At 40.6% G+C, this 20,585-nt stretch overlaps 1 protein-coding gene across 1 annotated transcript in view; it reads right to left on the bottom strand.

Annotated features, from left to right (window-relative positions):
- CD99L2 (CD99 molecule like 2) overlaps nt 1-20,585 on the bottom strand; it is a 100,171-nt gene that overhangs the window by 11,401 nt on the left and 68,185 nt on the right. The window contains exons 3-7 of the mRNA XM_079764271.1: nt 19,283-19,351; nt 17,635-17,709; nt 10,608-10,676; nt 10,415-10,498; nt 7,498-7,563 (exon numbers count right to left, since the gene is read on the bottom strand). Of these exons, the coding sequence (XP_079620397.1) occupies nt 7,498-7,563; nt 10,415-10,498; nt 10,608-10,676; nt 17,635-17,709; nt 19,283-19,351 (363 nt within the window). The remainder of the gene's footprint in view (nt 1-7,497; nt 7,564-10,414; nt 10,499-10,607; nt 10,677-17,634; nt 17,710-19,282; nt 19,352-20,585) is intronic.

The following is a 20,585-nucleotide window of genomic DNA, read 5'->3' as shown; positions in this document are numbered from 1 at the left end:
TGACCCTTCTGATTACCCCCTGCACAGGCTCCAGGCAGTAAACCTCCCAAATGAAGCAGTACTTGCAAAGCCCAGGATTCCAGGTAGGGATTTTTATTTTCAAAATGAGAGCAACTATGCATTGAGCATTTGTTATATCCCAGATCCTAATGCACAGTACTCCACTGAATTTCCTTGCAATCGAGTGGGGCAGATCACCTAACACCCCCATCTTACAGAAGAGAGAGCAGAAGCTTAAGGACTTGCCAACAGGTGGCTGAGCTGGGCCCATGTCAGGTGAGCCTGACTCTGAATGACAACAGTATGTGTGTCCCATGTATCTACTATGGTAAGAAGTATTTATTCTTTATCTGAAGCTTATATAAAACTTTGTTTTAAAAAAGATGAAAGGCTAGCATAAATATTCATAATCCCACCAGCCAGTGAGATTTACGATTAATATTTCAATTTACTTTCTTCCTGTGCCTAGTACTTTATCTGCTTTTCTTCAAATCCAGATGTTTCTGTTCATGTAACTTAAGTACATACACAGCATCCTTACGAGATGCTACAGGATTAAATCATAAGAGTTTTTAAGGGCTTCCACGTCCAGCTTGGCATAGATTTGGAGTTGTTCTTGGAACATACACAAATGCAGGTTGACAATCCCTTACCCAGGATTTTGAAATTCAAAAGGTTCTGAAATATCACAGAGATGGAGATGAGATTAGTGGCTGAAAGGAGTTAAGGAGGGGGGGGGGTACTGTCTGTGATTATAAAAGGAAAACAGGCAGGATCCTTGTGGTGGCACAGCTGTCCTTTATCTTGACTGTGGTGGTAGTCACAGGAATCTGTACATGTGATAAAGTTTCATAAAACACACACACACACACACACACACACACACACACACACACACACACACTCCCCCAGATCAAGCAGCTCCCTGCCAAGCAAGCGGTGCCATTTCAAGACATTAATTAGCTTTGAGCACTCCTTTCATGTCGTCCTCTTCTTCTCAGGGCATAACACTCATTAATGGAGGGAGACTGTTCACAAAGCTGAGTCCTTAGGGGAAATCGCCCTGGGATGTTGGAGGCAATGAACTCTGACATTTCCCTCACCAATCAAAGAATCGGGGAATGTGGGTTCCTGGATCGTAACAAATGTCCACCCTCTGGGAAGGGATGTTGGTAATGGGGGAGGCTGTGGGTGTGTGGGAGCAGGGTTGATATGAGAACTCTCTGTACATTCTGCTCAATTTTGCTGTGAACCTAAGAGTGCTCTAAAAAATAAAGTTTAAAAGAGTCTTGTGGGAGAAAATGAGGTTTGTTATGTTCCCACCTGGGGCTGAACCCTTGGATTAAATGCATTTTATAAAGATCCATTATTGGATCTGAATGGCTATTTACAAAACAAGGAACACTGGCATTTTAAAAACCACAATAGGGCTTCATCAATGGCCTTCCTCTGCTGTGCTGGAGAGGCGAGCCCCCTCACAGGTGTCCTCTGCTGACATGTCACCAGATTTCCAGACAGATCTGAGCAATTCAACCTATTCTTTCTTTCACCTTGAAGTGGAATGAAGCTGAGTGTTCACAAGTCTCTCCTTCCTTGTTAATGATACGGTCATGCGGATTCACAGCAACTTGAACCTCACAGTCTGTATGATGGCTGAGTTAAGAGGGTGTTACATGAAATGTAAACAGGACTGCCGCTGGCTATTGTTCATCCAGATGCAGACAGAGAGACCTGGTACTCTCCCAGGCTGTCAAAAAGACTCAAAATTTCAACACATCTCTACAAATTCCTCACTATCTGACAACCTGTGACTGTATGGAAGTGTTATCCTAAGATTACCAAAAAAAAAAAAATGTTATTCCCCCCTACCTCAAAAAAAAGTGATCCCATCCTGTGGGAGACTCATTACTCAGATGGGCATGTGAGCTAGAAACACTATGAGGTTAAACAAACAATTAGAAAAAAATAGGCATTTAAGATCCTTCCATCCCTTCTAGTTGCATGAACCTGAATTAAAGTCAGCCACACAGACCTGCCATTGCAGTTAGCCAAGCCAATGTCATGGCTTTGATCCTCATTTGGCAACAGAACTCTATTTCCTCTGAGCACAGAATGAACCGAGTTCCTTTATGAAATGCATGCTGTACAAAAGATAGTATTGGGACAACTGATGAACCACCGACATAAAATAAATTTATCTAATCCAATACCTTCCACGGAAATTCCCAATAAACATAAAACAGATGAAGCCATAAAAGCACTACAAGAAAATGTAGGACAACATTTATATTGTCTTGGGGCAAGGAATGAGTTTCCAAACATGACCCTAAATCCAGAAACTTAAAAAGGAAAATATATCAAAAGTAAAAACTTTAGTACTAAAAGCACAAGCAACAAAATAAAAAAAAGGGATAAATTGGATTTCATCAAAATCAAAACCTTCTGTGCTTTAAAGGATATCACCAAAACAATGGAAAGACAAACCCACAAATTGGAGAAAATATTTGCAAATTGTGTATCTAATAAGGAACTAGTACTGACAATATATGAAGAACTTCTACAACCTGATAATAAAAAGGCAAATAACTAGATTTTAAAATATACAAAGGATGCAAATAGACATTTCTTCAGAGACACACAAATAGCCAATAAGCACATGAAAATACATTCAACATCATTAGTCATTAGGGAAATGCAAATTAAACCCACAATGAGATATTGATTTACACACATTAGGATGCCTATAATAAAAAAAAAGTAGCTAAGTGTTGGTTAGGATGTGAAGAAATTGGGACCCTCAGATATTATTGATGGGAATGTAAAATTGTCTAATTGCTATGGAAAACAGAGAAAAAGCAATCTAAGGTCTCTCTTGAAGGATGGATGGCTTAGCACTCTCTGGGGAATGAGTGGGAATTCATCGGGTGGAAGAAAGGCTTTTAAGATAGAGAAACAGAATGTGAAGGCCCAAAGATATGCACTACTTGTTCATATGTATGTTTGGAAATAAAAGGAACCTGGTGGTCCAGGGCTGAAAGATAGGGCAGCAGGCTAAGGGGCTTCAATGTATCTTGTAGGCAGGGGAGTCATTAAAGAGAATTTTGTTTGCTGCTTTAAAAAAGTTTTATAACATTCAAAAGAGCTGAAAGCACTGTAGAGAGAACATTCATATATCCAATATCTGGATTCTATAATGAACACTTTGCATTATTTGCTTTATCATTGTCCATCTACCCCTTTCTTATTTTTGTGATGCATTTCAGAGTTGCAGATATCAATTCACTGACCTCTAAACATATTTAGAGTTCCACATTTGCTTATGATTCCTTTTGAAGGTAAAGTTTACATACACAAATCTTACATGTACCATTTGATAAGTCTTGGTAGATGAATACACTTGCAAAATCCATATCCCCACTAAAATACACAATGTTACCATCACCCCCAGAAAGTTCTCTCATGTCCCTGTTCAATTACTCCCTATCTGTATCCCAGCCCTAGCGGCCATGAATCTCATCTCTAACATAACACATTAGTTTGCAAGTATTATTACTTCATATGTTTGGGCTCATTTAGTATGTACTCTTTTTCCCCCTTTGGCTTCTTTCACTTAGCATAATGTTTTGACATTTATCCATGTTTTTATGTGTACCAGTAATTTATTCCATCATATGAGTGTGTATTATAAATTATCTATCCACTGATTCTCCTATTGATACTTGGGCTGCTCCCAGTTTTTTGCTTTTATTTGGCTATTATAAATAAAGCTGCCGTGAACATTTTTTACAAGTATTTTTTTAGACATAAGCTCATATTTCTCTTGAATATACGTGAAATTGTAGGGTCAATGCATAGTCTATGTTCAGTTTTATAAGAAACTTTACATTCCCACCAACAATGTATGAGTTTCAGTTGCTCCACATCCAGACTGACATTTGGTATTGTTTGTCTAATTTTAGCCATTCTTGTTGGTGTGTTGTGATATCTCTTGTGGTTTTAATTTGCATTTCCTTAATGAAAAATGACTTTGAACATCTTCATATAACTTCCTTTGTGAAGTTCTGCTCAAACCATATGCTCATTTTTTAGCTGGGCTATCTTTTCATTATTATACAATAGTTTTGTTTGTTTTTATTGATTTTTTTACAGAGAGGAAGGGAGAGGGATAGAGAGTTAGAAACATCGATGAGAGAGAAACATCGATCAGCTGCCTCCTGCACACCCCCCACTGGGGATTTGCCCACAACCAAGGTACATGCCCTTGACCAGAATCAAACCTGGGACCTTTCAGTCCACAGGCTGACGCTCTATCCACTGAGCCAAACTGGTCAGGGCTATACAATAGTTTTAAGCAAAGGTCTGACAAGATCACTTTCATGTTCCTGATGGTTCTCTCTGGCCACGCATGGAGGAAAAACTATATCCAGGAGACCAGTTAAGAGGTTAAGGTAATGACCCAAGCAGAGATGACGTGGGTCTGGGCTTGAGGGGAGGCAAAGAGAAAGAATATTCCAGTTTCAAAAGATACTAAAGGGGAGGATTTCTGGCATGAGGGAATGAACAGATCATCTCCTCAAAAAGCACCTCTAACCGTGGACAATCAAAGACAGCCATTTTAGGGAACAGTGAGAACAGCTGGAGTCTGTGGCCTTTTTGCCCAGGCTTACTCGCATTTCCCCTTCCCCCAGACTAGTTCAACTGAGGTGGAGTGCACAGGCCATAAAAACCTGCAACTGCACTGCAGCTGCTAAAGGAGACCCACGTGACTTGCAGCATTGTCAGTTAATGTGGCAATCTTAGTAGCAAGAGAATAGGGAGAGCCAGCAGCTCCTTTAGCCTGAGCAAGCCACCAACCAGGGATTTCATAGGAAGGTGGGAGGTGAGATGACAGATGTAACCTGTTGACAAGACTGTCACTGTCACCTACAGGCAAGGGGGCTCCGATAAGGCCAGCCGAAATGTTTTCTCGAGAAAAAATATATAACAAATAACACTTCAGAATTACACTCCAAAACTATAGTTGAGTCTATGTGCCTAAGAACCAAGGTTGCATGAATTATAATTGTTTTTAGGCTGAAGATCATCATTTATTTAAATGTGATGTTTTATCTTCATTCATGGCATTAGCATGTTGGCACAGAGGAGAGTGTCTGAGAAATGCATCATGTGCTTATCAAAATGTTTCAGTTTCACACTTGTATTTTTTGCTAGGACCCCTTTTATCTCCCTTTACGGACATCCATAATGACAGAGGGTAAAACTTGAGCTAACAACTGATTATTCTTTATAAGACAAGTTCAAATATGAGCCTAATTAAAGAATTTCCTAACACTTCCTCATTGCTAAAGCATGTACTTTTAATAAGGAATAAAATCATTCAGACTTTTATTCATGTGCATTGGTACGTACACTACTACTGCCCTCATCTCCCCATCTGGAAATACCATTTGTCACCCAGGAGTAATTGGCTCATTTGCTGGGTTTGCCCTTTAAATGTTCCATGTTCTCCTGACACCTGCAAGTTTCATTTAGAGGCCTTTAGAGCTTTTTACTCAAGATGACACTGTCTGGAAATGTGTTTTGAAGGACAAATTTGACTACAGTATCCTTTGATCAGAAGAAAACACTCTTTCCATATGAAAAGTACACAGTTCCTGCAAGAAAGGAGCAAATGCTAGTACCACTGCCAGGACTGCATGGAGTGTCACAGGGTTACAACCAAATACACTCATAACTTCTTACATGCATAACCGCAACAATGTACCATCACAGCAAGTTACAACCACAAACTGCTACAACCATAGCTTACCATCAGAACAGGTTACAACCATATGTAACAATCACAAATTACAACCATAACCTGTTGTGTCATATCAAATTTGGCTAACATTCTCTCCATATTAGGATCAAATCTTGACATACCCTATATAATAAAAGCCCAGCGAGTGAACGGCAGAACGACCAGTGGACCAGTCGCTATGACGCATACTGATCACCAGGGGCTCCCCCCTGGCGGTCAGTGCACTACCATGGTGGGAGTGCCACTTGGCTAACCGGGATGAGTGGCTGGTCCCGCTGCAAACCCCAAGCCAACAGGCCGTCGCCTCCTCGCCCCAGGCTTCTCCTCCTTGCTCACTGCTGCCTCCTCCAGATGCCCACAGGCCATGCAGCATCGCCACCAGGCTCGCAGAGCTGACCCCAGAGGCTGGGAGGCAGGTTCATGGCCGCTGCAGGACTGAGGCCAACTCTGCCGCCTCTCAGTGCTATTGTCCCTGGGCCCGGCCCCGACCAGGTCCCCTGGAGGGGTGAGTGCTCTGGCTCCACAGAAGATGCCAGACCAGGGAGCAGCCACTCAGAGGGTGGGTCCACAGCCACTCAGCTGACCGGGATGAGCGGCGCTCCCACAGTGGGCTGATCCCCGCAGGCCATGCCCCCCACCAGTGCACAAATCCCGTGCAGTGGGCCTCTAGTATTATGATAAAAGTTTTGCATCATTGGTGTTTTGGGCAATTAAAAATAACTGGCTTTGGGGGAGGATGTGACTGTGAAGGTTTAGCATGAGGGCGTTCCCTTGTGATGGAAGAGTTATGCATTTTGAATACAGATTGTGCGCATGGTTACTAAAATCTACACTTGTGATAAAATGTGATAGACCTACATGCACACATGTGCACACACATAAACACACACATGAGTGCATATAAAATCTAATAAAATTTAAACAAGGCTGATGCTTGACTTAATAACAGTATTATACCAATATCAGCTTCCTGGTTTTGACAATGTACTATGGTTATGTAAGATAGGGAAAGTAGGTGATAGATACACAGCTTTTACTTCTTGTGGGCATTAGACTATGTCAAAATAAAAAGACATTTTAAAAGCTGTTTGGCTTGTCTGGCCAATGTTGCTCAGTGGTTGAGCATCAACCCATACACCAAGTGGTCATTGGTTTGATTCCCAGTCAGGGCACATGCCCAAGTTGCAGGCTCAATCCCCAGTAGGGGCAAGCAGAAGGCAACTGATTAATGTTTCTCTCTCCTCGATGTTTTTATCTCTCTAAAATTAATAAATATATTTATTTTATTTTATTTTTTAAAAGATGTTTGGCTTGCTATGGGTCTCTTTAAAAAATGCTTGTCACAGTGATTTTTCTTCTCCCATCCCAAAAGTGACAGGCTTCCCAGGTTGGGGACTTCCCAATGAGTCCTGTAACCCTCAGTTACTGTAACTGGTGCTGCCTTGGCAAATGGCTTCTTCTAATGTAGAGACGATAACCCATGCAGCACCCTGGCTTTAGGAACATCAGAGAAAATGTGTGACTTTTCCAAATTGGCTTATAAACTCTCCTCCTTGAGCTGCAAAGCTCACATCATTCCAAGTGAGCCCCAAGTTGCAAGCGCAGATGTCTGGGAACTAACTCTGACTTCCCAGAGGTTAATCATGTAATCACATTGTAAATGAGAATAAGGTGTTTGGACAGATCAATGTCCCTACCTCTACCCTTGTCGGGTTTGTAGTCACCACCCCCTAATACGTCTTCGAGATCCTTGTCTGAAAAACCTGGAGAAAAAAAATATATATACTTCAGTGCCAAAAATACATTTTTCAGTGACAAGAAACTTGTATAGGTTAATGTTGCCCAACAACCCCAGACAATGATTGCCCCTTAAGAATGTTCTTGATCAATGTGGTAGGCAAAATTCTAAGATGGCCCCCAAGATTCCCTCCCACTAGTATACCCATCCTGTATAATATCCCATTACTTTGAGTGCCAGCAGGACCATGAATAGGATGGCTATTGCCCCAGTTATTAGGTTATATTACATTACGAAAGTGAAGGGATTTAGCAGATGTAATTAAGGCACCAAATGAGTATGGCTTTGTATTCATCAAACAGGAGATTATCCTGGAAAGGCCTGACTTAATCAGATGAGACCTTTAAAACAGTGTTGAGACCTTCTCTGAACTCAGATACTAGAAACACGACAGTTAGTCGTCCTCTTCCACTCTACCCCTCTCTGTATCTGTACTGTCTTTCTCCTACTCGTCCTGGAGAAGCAAAGGTCCATTAGTTCTACAATTGCAAGGAAATGTACTCAGTCAACAACTACATGACCTTGGAAGAGAACCCAATCCCAGATGAGACCACAGATTTGGTCAACATCTTGACTGAAGCTGTGTGAAGCCCTAAACAGAAAACTTAGCTTAGCTGTTCCTGAACTCCCCAACAAAAGAAATTGAGATAATAAATGGGTGTTGTCTTAATTCACTAAGTTTGGGATCAATTGTTATGCAGCAATAGAAAACTAATACTAGGAAACAGAGTAATTAATTTTATTGTAGCTCAACCACTAAGTACATATTGTTTTAATATTCTATGTAATGAAGTGAAAGTATGCTTAAAGCAGTTCTGTTGCACTCCAAAACATTATAGTTGATTCATAAAAGCACCTGCGTGATTGGTTCAGTCATGAGTTGTTTTAGCTGCTTTGTGTCATGTAAGACAACTTTCACAGGAAAGAAGATTGAATGATGGGCAAACTATGATTGTGGCAGCTTAAATATATGGCTGATGATTTCTTAAAAATGAATAAAATAGGCTGTCACTTAAAACCCCTGGAGGTATTTGTTGTCAATGATAAGATTTCAAATAAGAATTAAAATTTCAAAAATCTTTATCTACCACTGTGAACATAATAGCTTCCCCTTACATAAAGATTTTTTCTGCCTTAGCTGGTTTGGCTTAGTAGATAGAGCATCAGCCTGTGGACTGAAGGGTCCCAGGTTCGATTCTAATCAAGGGCACATGCCTGGGTTATGGGCTCGATCCCCAGTAGGGGACATGTAGGAGGCAGCCAATCAATGATCCTCTCTCATCTTTGATATTTCTATCTCTTTCTCCCCTCTCCCTTCATCTCTGAAATCAGTAAAAATATTTTTTTTAAAAAGACTTTTTCTGATGAGATGGGTGGTAATATCAACAAAAGTGAATTTAGCCCTAACCAGTTTGGCTCAGTGGATAGAGCATCGACCTGCGGACTGAAGGGTCCCAGGTTCAATTCCGATCAAGGGCATGTACCTTGGTTGCGGGCACATCTCCAGTAGGGGATGTGCAGGAGGCAGCTGATCGATGCTTCTCTCTCAGTGATGTTTCTAAGTCTCTATCCCTCTCCCTTCCTCTCTGTAAAAAATCAATAAAATATATATTTTTTAAGTGAATTTAGGGAATTGCATAATGAAACTTGGCATTATTTGGAAGATCAAAGGACCTCGGGGCAACAATATTTTCCAAATGACCAAATCACAATGTACATAATCAAGAATGGTGTTTAACTCAACTATGGGAAGTTCATTGATACAATTTTATATTCCACACCATGAAATTCGTGCATGGGTAGGGTCCCTAGGCCTGCCCAGGGATCAGGGCCAACCAGAGCCTTCCTTCATTCCACGCTGCCCCCTGGTGGTCAGCACACATCATGGCAAGCAATCAAACACCCAGTCTCCCAGTTGAACTCCTGAGGGGACACTTTGCATATTAGCCTTTTATATGTAGAGATTGCACTTAGCCTGAAAGAAGTAACTACTGGTTGAGTTTTAAGTTTTTATTATTTTTTAAAATATATTTTATTGATTTTTTACAGAGAGTAAGGGAGAGAGATAGAGAGTTAGAAACATCGATGCGAGAGAAACATCGATCAGCTGCCTCCTGCACACCCCCCATCGGGGATGTGCCCACAACCAAGGTACGTGCCTTTGACCGGAATCGAACCTGGGACCTTTCAGTTCGCAGGCCGACGCTCTATCCACTCAGCCAAACCAGTTTCGGCGAGTTTTAAGTTTTTAGTGTCTTATCCAAGAATGTCCACAGTGATCTGAAAAGTCTATTAAAATATTCCTCCCTTTCCCAGCTGCATATCTATATGAGGCCAGATTCCCTCCATATACTTCAACCATTATAACATGTTACAACTGAATCCGGAACCAGCAGTGAGACTCTAGCACTCCCACTAAGATAGCCATTATATCAATTTGCAAAAATTCTTCTCATTAAAGTCCTCTTTTGTCTTGCCAAGCATTGTTATTTCACATGATACTATGCTATTTATGTTATTATGCATGGGTTTATTGCTGTTTATTTTTCATTAATAAATAATTTTTTTTTCAGTTTTAAGTTAGAAGATGATAGATATTGACAGATGTGACCCACATAACCAAAAATCCTTGAGATCCTCAATAATTTGGGGGGTCCAAAAAGTTTGAGAACACTGTTTTAGGGTTCTCCTGTGCCTTGAAGTGCCCCCAGCTCTGCCAGGCCAGGAGTGGCTCTGTGGGCTGTAGTAGTGAATGAGCTACAACTCGACCAGTGAGCTACAGTGCTGGCCAGTGCTTTCAACCAGCTACAACTTACCTCCTCCTCCCGCACTCGGCTTCCTACGGCCATCATCTCGATCATTTCGATCATCCAAGGCATCAGCCAAGTCAAAATCATCAACTTTATAAAAGAGAAAATCAGTTGGTTAAATGACAGCTCACTTGGACACTACCCCAGAGAGAGCTCCATGGGGTCTTTCCTCATTGCCCTCATTAGAGTAGCATGTTACCTGCAGGCTTTGCCGGAGCTCTGGTCGTTCCAGGCCTCTTGGTTGTGGTAGTGACATGGTCCCATCTCTCTAAAAGAGGGAGGGGAACAGCGAGAGGAGCACATTTAGTAACAAAATATAGCAGCCACTTCATGGCTCAGGGAAGTCACATCATGAGTAGCGTACCCTGGTCTTGGTGCTTGAGGCTCCTCGTAGGCCTCTGAGAATCACTTAGAGAAGGATGACAAGGAGATGTAGGAGGTTTAAATGAGAAGTTCTGCTCACATTTCTTCAGAGGATGGGTGGTGAGGTGGATGTTGTCCCACATGTGACCTACAGACCTCCAATAGTTTTCACATTTTTTTTGCAGAGATATTAAAAACCACCCTAAAATTCATATGGAATCTAAAAAGACCCCAAATAGCCAAAACAAACTTGAAAAACAACATAAGTTGAAGGATTCACACTTTCTTAATTTCAAAACTTACTACAAATCTATAATAATCAAAACAGTGTGGTACTGGCATAAGAACAGACATATAGACCAATGGAATAGAATGGAGTACCCAGAAATAAACTCTCACATATATGGTCAATAGATTCTTGACAAAGGTTCCAAGAAACCGAATATGCAAAAATGAAGTTGGAACCTTACCTTACACCATATATAAAAATTAATTTGAAATTGATCAAAGACCTAAACACAAGAGCTAAAAGTATATAACTCTTAGAAAAAATATAGGGGAAAACCATGATATTGGATTTGGTGATAATTTCTTGGATATGACACCAAAAGCACAGGTAAACTGATAGATAAATTTGCCTGGATCAACATTTGAAAACTTTTGTACAAAAGACACTATCAAGAGAGTGAAAAGACAATCCATAGAATAAGAGAATATATTTGTAAATCACATATCCAGTAAGACATTAAAATCCAGACTATATAAAAGAATCCTACAACTCAGCATTAAAAAACCAGTGATATTTTAAAATGGGCAAAGGGCTTGAATAGACATGTCTTCAAAGAAGATACACAAATGACCAATAAACACATGTAAACATGTTCAGCATTGCTAGAAACTAGGAAAATGCAAATTAAATCCATAATGAGATACGACTTTACACTCATTAGGATAACAATTATCAAAAGAAAAAAACAGCAAGTGTTGGAGAGGATGTGAATAAATTGAAACCCTGGTACATTGCTGGTGGGAATGTAAAATGGTGCTGCTGTTGTGGAAAAGAGTTTGGTGGTTCCTCAAAAGGTTAAACATTGGTGATGTTTAAAAAATACTGGGAATGTACTTAATGCCAATGAATCATACACAAATGGTTAAAATGGTAAATTTTGTTAAGTATGTTTACTACAATAAAAACACAATTCAATGCCCTAGTTGGTTTGGCTCAATGGATAGAGCATCAGCCTGCAGACTGAAGAGTCCTGGGTTCAATTCTGGTCAAGGGCACAAGCCTGGGTTTCGGGCTTGATCCCCAGTGGAGGGCATGTAGGAGGCGGCCAATCAATGATTCTCTCTCATCATTGATGTTTCTATCTCCCTCTCCCTACCTCTCTGAAATCAATAAAAATACATTAAAAAAATACACACAAAAACACCACAATTCAACCTAGGTGAAACACATAATCTGAATATTCCTATAACCATTAATGAAACTGAATTTTTAAATGTAAAACTTCCCAAAACTTAATTTCCAGGTTTTTATGGTTTCACTGCTGAATTCTACCAAATATTTAAAGAGGAATTAACACCAATTTCACACAATCTCTTCCAGAAAACAGAGGAAGACTAATTCCCAACTCATTTTATGAACCTGATAACAAACAGAAAAAGAGCATGCTGAAAATAATATGCTAATCTGAGAAATCAGAGACTACCTTAATAAGCAAAGAGGCATACTGTGTTCATAGATTTGAAGACTCAGTTAGATGTCAACTCTCCTCCAATTGACCTTATTATGTCTTTAACATAAGCCCTATCAAAATCTTCAAGTCTAAGATCTGGGTGAAGAGTTCATAGGCCTGAAAGCAAAACCATGATCCATAAAAGAAAAAAAAAGTTAAATCAGATCTCATCAAATTTAAAACATTTCCTTTTGCAAAAGACCTTGTTAAAAAGATGAAACGACAAGCTACAGAGTAGAAGAAAATATTTCAAAACATATCTGACTAAGGACTAGTGTCTAGAATATATGAGGAACTCTCAAAATTCAACAGTAAAAAAAAAATCTGACTAGAAAATGGGCAAAGCCATGAAGAGAAATTTCACTGAAGAGTTTATACAAATGGCCAGAAAGCATATGGAATTAGGGAAATGCAAATTAAAACACAACGCTTTACCATTACACACCTATCAGAATGACTATAATAAAAACCCCCAGTAATAACACTAAGTGCTGACAATGCAGAGAAACTGGATCACATATATTGCCAGTGGGAGTATAAAATGGTAAAACAACTCTAGGAAACAGTTTTGAAATATTATTTAAAAAATCTAAATCTACAACTATCATATGACTCAGCAATTATACTCCTGGGCATTTTCCCCAAAGAAATGAAAATTCATGTTCATACAAAAACCTGTATATAAAAAAAAATAAAAATAAATAAAAATAAAACCTGTATATAAGTACTTATCGCCAAATATTAGAAACAACCCAGATGACCTTCATAAACTGATAAATCATGGAATATTATTCAGCAAGAAAAAAACCAACAAACTATTGATACATGCAATAACTTGGATGGATCTCAAGGCAATTATGCTGAGTAAAAAATCCCCACACATTACATACTAGATGATTCCATTTACATAACTTGTTCTAAATTGCCAAGTTCTATGGGTAGATAACAAATTAGTGGTAAGGTGAGGGAAATGGTGGGAGGGTAGCAGGAGGGAGGGGTTCTGTTTATAAAAAGGACAGCAAGGGAGTTCTTTGTAATCAGGGAACTGTTCTTTGTTTGGACTATCAAGGTGGATACATGAACCTACACAGGTAATAAAATTGTATAAGAGGACCCAGCCGGCGTGGCTCAGTGGTTTAGCCTCAATCTATGAATCAGGAGGTCACAGTTCGATTCCTGGTCAGGGCACATGCCTGGGTGGCAGGCTCAATCCCTAGTGGGGGTTGTGCAGGAGGCAACCAATCAATGATTTGCTCTCATCATTGATGTTTCTATCTCTCTCTCCCTTACCCTTCCTCTCTAAAATCAATAAAAATTTTTTTTTTAAATTGCATAAGAGGGAAAACATCCACACATCCAGATGAATACAAGTAAAATTGGAAAAACCTGAATAAGATCACTAGACTATATCAATGTCAATCTCCTGGCTGTGACATTATAATTTTACAGGATATTACCATTGGGAAACTGGGTATAGGATGTACAGGATCCCTCTGTAGTATTTCTTACACTTCCATGTGAATTTACAATTACCTCAAAAGAAAAAGTCAATTTAAAACTAAAGATTTAGCCCAGTTGACATGGCTCAGTGGTTGAGTATCAACCTATGAACCAGGAGGTCACAGTTCTATTCCCAGTTTGAGCATACAACCCAGGCATGTGCCCTATCCCCAGTAGGGGGAGTGCAGGAGGTAGCCAATCAGTGATTCTCTCATTACTGATGTTTCTATCTCTCCCTTCCTTTCTGAAATCAATAAAAACATATAAAAAATAGATTGATTTGAGCATCAAGGTCATTTTTATACCCCCAATAAAAATTCTGATGCATAAATGACTGGTCTCCAGGGGCCCAGGAATGTCTATTATCAATCTGAAAAACTAAGGAGCAAATCATGTAGTCCTGACTTAGGGGAACATAGCAGTAAGAACATCTAGAAATGAGGTGGTATACACAAGGAAAGTTTTCAGACAACTGAAGCTTCTTCCTTCCTAATCCCAATGGTTTGTACAATACTGAAACTCTTCTAGAGAGGGTATCTTTCTAGAGCAAGTAACACAATTCTCTATTTGAAATGAGTATATGAAACACAACCTTTCTAGAGAGCCTGGGGTCACTTTTTTCTGTGATCACACTGTGCTTACTTCATAAAGACTAGTCCCTTTTTCAGCTTCCTAGATTGTTGGATCTAACCTTCCAGGGCTAGGAAAACTGCAGAGCAGACCAGTAACATACTACAAGTCAAAGCTGATATTTTTGGCTTTGAGGTGCTGCAACAACTTTCTGGGGGCAGGCTGACCTGTGGCTAAGTAGAGGCCTTTGCCAGGGCTTCTTCAGCCAGGGTGCATCAAGTGACCTTAAACTCACCTTTGGGGTCATCATTACCCTGCCTGTGCAAGCACTTCCAATGGCAGCATGCAGCAGAGGAAAAAGTCCTCAAGGTAAAGCCAGAATCTCTGGGCTCCAGTCCAGCTGCATTGTTAGCTTGCAGCAGGATGTTGGACAAGTTCCTCTCATCTGAACAATGACGGGAGGACATATTCATTAAGGTGTTCCGGGGTTATGTCATCTAGAGTTCTTCCTCATTAATAAAGATGGCTTTAATTTTTTTAAAGTTGAAATTTATTAAAAAGGGAATATATGCTCAATAAAAAAAATAATCCAATGGTATAGAATGGCAAGAGAGAAAATATAATGGTCAGTCACAAATCTCTCTCCAGAAGTGGTTACCATGAATCTTTTCAGACCTGCATGCATGCCCGTGTGCATGTCTGCATGTTCACATACACTTATATTTGATAAGAACTTGAGTCATACTACATATATCCTGTTCTGTGACTTGCTTTTTTCATGTCAGTTCTAGAGATCTACCATATTTTTTGTAATGGCTGCAGAGTATGAATGGTTTAGAATTTATGAATTTAACCCTGAGATTTGAGAGTATTTAATTTTTTAAATATTTGAATTGATTTGTAGAGAGAGAGGAAGGGAGAGGGATAGAGAGATAAAAACATCGATGAGATCAGTTGCCTCCTGCAGGTGCCCTACTGGAGATTGAGCCAGCAACCCGGGCATGGTGACCTCTTGGTTCCTGGGTTGATGCTCAACCACTGAGTAACACCGGCCTGGTGAGAGTAATTTTAGATGGATACAAAACACAAGAAAGCTGCAAAAGCTATTCCAACTGTATCTCTGCACACATACTTAAGTGCACCTAGAGGGAAAATGCTTTGAAGTAGAACTGCTCATTCAAAGACTTTGTCAAATTGCTCTCCTAAAAGGTTTAACTAATTTATATGATTATCACAAAAGTGAAATTATAAAAGTGTAACTTAATACACAGAAGACATATAAAAATGACCTTCCTGCCCCAACTCCACAAATATATGCGCATTGCACATTAATATTGAAGAGCTCAGTGATTTGAAGGGAAACATACGAATGCTACATAAATATGTAGTCATCTTCTCAGAAAGTTCTTAAAGTTTGTTCCATGGACCTCTGGGGTCCATGAGGTCATAACTATTTTCATAACCAGCCTCAGATATTCTTTGCCCTTTTAACAGGGTTGATATTTGCACTATGATGTAAAAGCAAGGGCGAGTAAACCTGGCCCTAGAATGAACCAAGGCAGTAACACCAAACAGTACAAGGAGCCATTAGATTCTTCACTATACAATAGCAGTTGAAAGAGAATGCCAGTTTCACTTAATGTCCTAGATAAATAGGGTAAGTAGAACTCTAACATAGTTGCCAAGACTCCTGCCCTGCTGGTATACATACCCCATTTAATCCCAGCCCTTTGAGTATGAGAGGGACCATTTCACTCCCATAATCAGGTAATGACATATGGCAGAGGTGAAGGGATTTTGCAGGCTGAATTAAGATGCCCAATCAGTATGACTAAATTACTCAAAATGGAGAATATTGTGTATGATTTAATCAGGTGAGCCCTTGAAAAGAGAGTTTAGGCCTTCCCTGGGCTGACATTAGAGGAAACAGACTCTGATTCTCTTGCTAACCTTAAAGAAGTAGATACAAGTTCTATAACTGCACAGAAATGAATTCTGCCAACAATACTGAACGTGTAACTGTATTACCTTACTTGGGGAAAGGAACTTTGCTGATGTGATTAAGCTAAGGACCTTGAGATGGGGAGATTATCCTGGATTCTCCAAGTAGAACCAATGTAATTATAAAAGCACGTATAAGGGAAAGAGATGGAGGCAAAAGAGTCAGAGAAGTAGATGTGATGATGGAAGCAGGGATGGGAGTGAGAGAGAAATTTAAAGGTGCTATACTGCTGGCTTTAAAGATGGAGGAAGCAGCCACAAACCAAGAAATGTAGGTGGCATCTAGAGTCAGGAAAAGACAAGGAAACAGATTTTCCCCTAGAACCCCCAAAAGGAATGCAGACCTGTCAGTACCTTCATTTTATCCCAGTGGAACCCAGATCATATTTCTGATCTCTAGAGCTGTAAGATACTAAATGTGTGTGTTTTTTAAAAATATGCTTTTATTCATTTGACTTCACTTTTTTTTGTTTTTGTTTAATTCTCACCTGAGGATGTTTTTTCCATTGATTTTTAGAGTGGAAGGGAGGGGGAGAGACACAGAGAGAGAAGCATAGGTGTGAGAGAGACACATCGATTGGTTGTCTCCTGCATGCACCATGCCAGGGACGGAGCCTGCAACCGAGGTACGTGCCCTTGACCAGAATAGAACCTGTGACCCTTTAGTCTGAAGGCCAACACTCTATCCACGGAGCCAAACTGGACAGGGCTGTTTTTATTGATTTTAGAGTGATACGAAGGGAGAGGGAGAGATGGAAATATCGATGAGAGAGAAACATCAACATCAATTGGCTACCTCCTACATGCTTGGGCTAGGGTGAAGATGATATATATTGACAGATGTAACCCACAAAACCAAAAACCCTTGAGATCCTCAATAATTTGGGGGGGTCCAAAAAGTTTGAGAACACTGTTTTAGGGTTCTCCTGTGCCTTGAAGTGCCCCCAGCTCTGCCAGGCCAGGAGTGGCTCTGTGGGCTGTAGTAGTGAATGAGCTACAACTCAACCAGTGAGCTACAGTGCTGGCCAGTGCTTTCAACCAGCTACAACTTACCTCCTCCTCCCGCACTTGGCTTCCTGCGGCCATCATCTCGATCACCCAAAGCATCAGCCAAGTCAAAATCATCACCTTCAATGGGCACCAAAACATAAAGAAACAGCCAACCGATTAACAACTGGGTGCAAGATTCCCAAAAGACAAAACTACACCCATGAGCTCAGTTAATCAATGGATTAAGACAAAAAAAAAAAAACAACCTTAAATTGGGTTCTAACTCCTTCTACAGATATCAATAACGAAAACACCAGCAGGATGGAGCAAGTTACTGTTTTCTGCCTTTGCATTATATTACCACTAGAGGCCCAGTGCACGAACTCATGCACCAGTGGGGTACCTCGGCCTGGCCTGTGGGATTGGGCCGAAACTGGCTCTCCAACATCCCGAGAGGTCCCAGATTGCGAGAGGGCACAGGCCAAGCCGAGGGACCCCACCAGTACACAATCAGGGCCAGGGAGAGATGCAGGAGGTTGGCCAGCCGGGAAGGGACTGTGGGAGGGCTCCAGGGCATGTCCAGTCCATCTTGCTCAGTCCTGATTGGCCAAACCCCAGCAGCAAATTAACCTACCAGTCGGATCATCTGACCCCTCATGGTCAGTGCATGTCATAGCGACTGGCTGACCAGTTGACTGGCTGACCCCTGGTGGTCAGTGCATATCATAGCAAGCGGTTGAGGGGCCTTAGCATATCATTAGTATATTACGCCTTGATTGGTTGAACGGCCGACCAGTTGACCAGACGACCAGACACTTAGCATATTAGGCTTTTACTATATAGGAGGACTTTCTACTTTTTATATTTCTATATATGCTTTCCTTAGGCCAGCAGTCAGACCACAGCATACTCACTGATTACAGATATTAACCCAATATTCAAAACCAGCTTCATAGAGGGCATAAACTGGACAATCAAGAGGGAGTCTTCATAGTCATACACACACACACACACAAACCACCCTTTTGAAGGTGGAAATGTGAAGACACAAGGGCAAATCATAAAGCAGCAGTAAATCTCTCTTGATTCAAGACTGTCTCTTTAGAATAAAGGTAACCCTACTTCAAGGAACATGGTAGCATGCTCCTAAATACTAGTAACAAGTTGCCTGATGGAAGCAATGATTGTACCTCCCACCACAATGCTAAGTTTGTCTTTATATCAGTGAAGATGTCCAAATAGTAAGATGGCCCATCTGGACAAAGGTTAAAACAACTTCAGGAAAAAGTCACAAAGAAGACTCAAGTTCCAAAATCCTTTACTGAAAATTACACTGTAAAATAAATGTAATCCAAAATGTTCCAACTGCCTAAGAAAGCATTTGACGGGGGTGGGGGGGTGGGGGGGGTGATAAACCTATACAATTACACCTGCCCTGATTTTAGAATGTGAAATGGTTGAAAGGGGAAGAAAATCCAAATGGGTTTTTCTCTTGAAATTTTCCCAAGCAAAACTTTTCATAAAAAAAAAAGTCACAGTGATTTGGCAGCTATATCCTCTATTAAGTAAAATCCAATGTTCAGATAAAGGTCTTGGTTGGCATTGCATATACAGGGCTTAAAACTATGGGTAATTCACCTGGAGACTATACTACCCCAGAGGGAGGTCCACGGGGTCTTTCCTCATTGCCCTCATTAGAGTAGCATGTTACCTGCAGGCTTTGCCGGAGCTCTGGTCGTTCCAGGCCTCTTGGTTGTGGTAGTGACATGGTCCCATCTCTCTAAAAGAGGGAGGGGGACAGCAAGAGAAGCACATTTAGTAACAAAATACAGCAGCCACTTCATGGCTCAGAGAAGTCACATCATGAGTAGTGTACTCTGGTCTTGGTCCTTGAGGCTCCTCGTAGGCCTCTGAGAATCACTTAGAGAAGGATGACAAGGAGATGTAGGAGGTTTAAATGAGACAAGTTTTGCTCACATTTCTTCAGAGGATGGGTGGTGAGGTGGATGTTGTCCCACATGCAACTTGTGACTAATGGAGCTGGGGCTTCCTCCCAGATCTGCTAGAGGTGGCTACATGGTCCAGTGAATTCCAGAGTTGGACCATGACCCTTGTGAGCTTCAAGCCTTGGTTTAAACCACTATCAACCTGGCAGCATAACCACAGACACTACCGCCAATGGGTGGATGGAAGTTATGTTCCCCGTAGAGTATGGGAGTGTCTTATAAACTTAAAGTGGTTATAGCACCAAGGAAATATTTTATATCAGTGTGGCAACTACTGCCAATATTAGGTCTGTGGGCTTAACCATATTCCTTAAATTTGTGGAATTCTTTCACATTAATTACAAGGCATGCCATGTATAAGTTTTCCAATAGTTTCTTTTCTTAAACATCAAGACTATACTGTAACTGTTACAACTATTGGAAGTAGTATGGAGAAAGAAAATTTGAGTAATGGGAAAGAAGAGATGAAACAGGTTTAGGTTTATATACAGCAATCACTCAATAATTATTGACTACTCAGGGAAAAAACACACAAAATAGAAATTAATTTAAAGTAAAAGGATAGATACAGCTATAGAATGCAAATAGCAATCATAAGAGAGCTGGAGTAATGACATCAGATAAAAGAGACTTTAAGACAAACATTATTACAGGAGTCAATGAGTGACATTTTATAATGATGAAAGGATGAAGCCAGCAGGAAGAAATACAATTTAAAACATATATGGCCCGACCAAGAGAAACCAAGATGGCGGCATAGGTAAACACCTGAACTTGCTGCCGTGCACAACCACTTCAAAACTACAACTAAAAGACAAAACGGACATCATCCAGAACCACAGGAAGGCTGGCTAAGTAGAAATTCTACAACTAGAAGGGAAGAGAAAAGCACACTGAGTCTCAGAGGAGCTGTGGAAGTCAAGTCCAGAGGTATGGAGGCGCACACGTGGAGAGGGCTGGCAACTGAGTACGTGGCTGGCTTTTTCAATCCACAGGGAGACACAAGCT

Source organism: Cnephaeus nilssonii, assembly GCF_951640355.1.
Source record: "Cnephaeus nilssonii genome assembly, chromosome: X".
NCBI lineage: Eukaryota > Metazoa > Chordata > Mammalia > Chiroptera > Vespertilionidae > Cnephaeus > Cnephaeus nilssonii.
This window is presented reverse-complemented; position numbering and strand designations above follow the sequence as displayed.